Source organism: Condylura cristata, unplaced genomic scaffold, assembly GCF_000260355.1.
Source record: "Condylura cristata isolate star-nosed mole 26May11 unplaced genomic scaffold, ConCri1.0 scaffold00006, whole genome shotgun sequence".
Lineage (NCBI taxonomy): Eukaryota > Metazoa > Chordata > Mammalia > Eulipotyphla > Talpidae > Condylura > Condylura cristata.
The window spans coordinates 1,313,141-1,316,430 of NW_004567107.1; the positions used below are offsets into that span (position 1 = coordinate 1,313,141).

Sequence of the window (3,290 nt, forward strand, 5' to 3'; positions counted from 1 at the left end):
GCTGGGTGGGCAGCTGCCCCCATGCGGGCGTCGGCCACGCTGGGCGTTGCGGCCGTGTGGCGGCAGCTGGCTGGGCCTCGTGGGCGTCACCAGCAGCTGTGTCTAAGCAAGGTGGGCGACGCTGGGCACGCGTGTCCATGCTCCTGCTCTCCTGCAAGGCAGGTGTCGGTCATCGGCCATGAGAGGCCCCTCCCCGTGGCCACCGCCTCCCGCTGCCCATTGCCACGGGGTGGAATCAGCAGTGGAAGTGCCACATAGGCATCGGCAGCGGGTGCTGGACGTGGATAGGCTTCAGGGCGGGGTGCCGGACGTGGACAGGCTTTGGGGCGGGGTGACGGAGGTGGACAGGCTTCGGGGCGGGGTGACAGAGGTGGGCAGACTTTGGGGCGGGGTGCTGGACGTGGACAGGCTTTGGGGCGGGGTGCTGGACGTGGACAGGCTTTGGGGCGAGGTGCTGGACGTGGACAGGCTTCGGGGCAGGGTGACGGAGGTGGACAGGCTTCGGGGCGGGGTGAGGCTTTGGGGTGGGTGCTGGACGTGGACAGGCTTTGGGACAGGGTGCTGGACATGGACAGGCTTCGGGGCGGAGTGATGCACGTGGACAGGCTTTGGGGCAAGGTGCTGGACGTGGACAGGCTTCGGGGCGGAGTGATGCACGTGGACAGGCTTCGGGGCGGGGTGACGGAGGTGGATAGGCTTCGGGGCGGGCGGGGTGCCGGACGTGGACAGGCTTCAGGGTGGCGTGCCGGACGTGGACAGGCTTCAGGGTGCCAGATGTGGACAGGCTTTGGTGGCAGTTGCTGGACGTGGACAGGCTTCGGTGGCGGGTGACAGACGTGGACAGGCTTCAGGGTGGGTGCTGGACGGGTTTGTTCAGCCAGGCGCCTGCCTGGCGTGTCAGAAGCTGCCGCCGCGTGGCTGGGCAGGCTTGTGGGGGGGGGCGTGGGCCAAGCTGGGGCCGGCGCCCCCACGCACAGTGTTTCCCTTGCAGGCTCCCCCGCAGACGTGGTGAGTTCCCCGGCGGCTTACTCGCGCCCACCGCCCCTCAGCTGGGTGCGCCCACCGCCTGCGTGGCGCACCGGGCCCACACCCAGTGTGCCCCAGAGGGAGGCCACAGACCCAGGCACAGGCGGGGGGGGCGGGGTCTTCCTGGAGGGGGTGGGTCCCTGGGAGCGGCTGGGTGCCCCAGCTGCGGAGGCGGGGTGCCTAGGGAACGGGCGCGGGGTCTGGCGGGAGAGCGTCAGCAACCCCGCGGTGTGCGCCCTCCCTCCCCGCTCCTGCCGGGCCTGTCTGGCCGTGGGCGCTGCTGTCCCTCATCACCGTCTGTCCTCGCCCTCGCAGGAAGCCTCTGGAGCCGGCCCAGGTGAGTCTGCGGGGCCCGGGGCCCCCGCTCCTGCAGGGCAGCCTCTGGGCACTGCCACCCGACCCCAGAGCCGGACACCCGGCGACTCGGTCCGGGCCTTGGGCAGCGTCTGTCCTCCCGGACAGGCGCGGAGCTGCAGCCCAGAGACCTCCGAGCAGAGGCCGTCGGGGCCGCGCGGTCGCCGCTGCCCCCCCCCCAGGCCGGAGGAGTGACAGGAGCCTGGCAGGTGCAGGGTGCAGCCCCCTGGCAGCCGGCGTGAAGCCCGCGCCTCTCAGAGGCAGAGCCCACAGCCGCGTGGCCGGGGCCCGCTGGGAGCCGCTGGGCTCTCCTGGGCTGGCCGCAGGCCTCTGGGGTCCGGCCAGCTCCCGTTCAGCCCTGGCTGCCCCAGTCAGCCATGGCTTGGGCCGGTCCCTGGTCCCGCTGGCCCCGCTCCCACCTCCCAGGCGAGGCCCCGCCTGGCCGCTGCGCCGTCCGTCTCAGGCAGGAAGGCGGTCGGAGCCCCAAGTCCAGGCCGGCTCGGGGTCGCAGGCCGCTTCTGTCCGTGGCCCCCCAGGGAGCCAAGGGACACAGAGCCGAGGGACAGCTGGGGGTGGGGCCCGCGGATGCGTCTGCAGCAGGGCGGTGGCCACGTCCAGCCCCCAGGGGTCAGCGCCGGGTAGGGAGCCGGCCAGAGGAGTCACCCCTGCCCCGGCCTCCGCAGGTCCCAAGATGGTGGCCGTCCAGAATTACCACGGGAACCCCGCCCCCCCCGGGAAGCCGGTGCTGGCTTTGCAGACTGGCGATGTGATCGAGCTCCTGAGAGGAGGCCCCGAGTCCCAGTGGTGGGAGGGGGAGGGGGCGGGGTCGGCCCCAGGAGAGGGGGTGGACAGTCGGCCCGAGGGACTCAAGGCTGTGGCCGCGGGGTCCGAGCCTGCCTTTGGGTGCTTTCACATGGTGGGAGCGCAGCCCCGCTGCAGACACTCCTTGGGGCCCCATCTGAGACCGCACCCCATGTGCCACCTCTCTGCCGGGCCGTGGGCCCATGCTCCACATGGTGGGGGTGCACCAGGACCCCCCACTCCTGGTTGGGGCCGCAGCCGGGGGTACAGGCTGCGTCGTCATGGCCAGTGCCTGAGCCGTGAAGCTTACGGTCCAGTGGCGAGGTCGGGCCCTCAGAGCCCACCGGCCAGCTGAGTATGGGGACTCGCGGCCCTCGGGGTCAGCCCAGCGCTGGGGCTCGGGGAGTGGCCAGCAGGGAGCCTCCTGCCAGCGAGGTTGCGTGGGCAGCACGGGTGACACCCCGCCAGGCCCACGGCGTGCTCCCTACAGGGCTTTCAGTGCTGGAGGTTGAGGGGTACAGGGGCCTCCCCTACAGTGTCCGCCCGCTGGCTCCCGCCCCGCCACTCCGGGAAGTGGCCGGGCCGTAGGCTTGGGGGTGGCGCCTTGGCCAGTGTGACGCTGCCTGGAGAGTGGGCTGGGACAGCCATGGGGGCCCCTGACAGTGTGGTGCCCCTTGCGGGGGAGAGCAGCAGCCCCAGAGGGGCGCCCGGGCTCGGCATCCTCACCCACGAAGCAGGGGTCCCTGCCCCGCTCCGCAGGCCTGCGGGGAGGTGACGCCCCTGTCTTGCCTCTGTCCTGGGGTGAGCAGCAGGTGCCCCCCGCCCTGCCCCGCGGGCCCTGAGCTCTTTCTGCCTCCAGGGCCGGCTGGTGCAGACCAGGAAGTCGGGCTACTTCCCGAGCGCGTCCGTGAAGCCCTGCCCGGTGGACGGACGGGTGAGTGCCCCCACGGGGGCTCTGTCTAGGGACCGGCCCCTCCCAGCCCTGTCCCGGCCAGACCGGAGCAGCCTCAGGCTCTGGGGCTGGGCGGGGCCTCCTGCCCAAGCCCCGCCCACAGACTGCTGGGGCGGGGCCTCCTGCCCAAGCCACGCCCACGGACTGCTGGGGCGGG

The 3,290-nt window shown here is 72.6% G+C and overlaps 1 protein-coding gene across 1 annotated transcript in view; it reads left to right on the top strand.

The window, feature by feature from the left end:
• Positions 1-3,290, top strand: part of VAV2 (vav 2 guanine nucleotide exchange factor) — a 74,530-nt gene that overhangs the window by 60,522 nt on the left and 10,718 nt on the right. Inside the window, exons 10-14 of the mRNA XM_012721184.1 lie at positions 558-712; positions 992-1,008; positions 1,342-1,363; positions 2,064-2,191; positions 3,041-3,115. Of these exons, the coding sequence (XP_012576638.1) occupies positions 558-712; positions 992-1,008; positions 1,342-1,363; positions 2,064-2,191; positions 3,041-3,115 (397 nt within the window). The remainder of the gene's footprint in view (positions 1-557; positions 713-991; positions 1,009-1,341; positions 1,364-2,063; positions 2,192-3,040; positions 3,116-3,290) is intronic.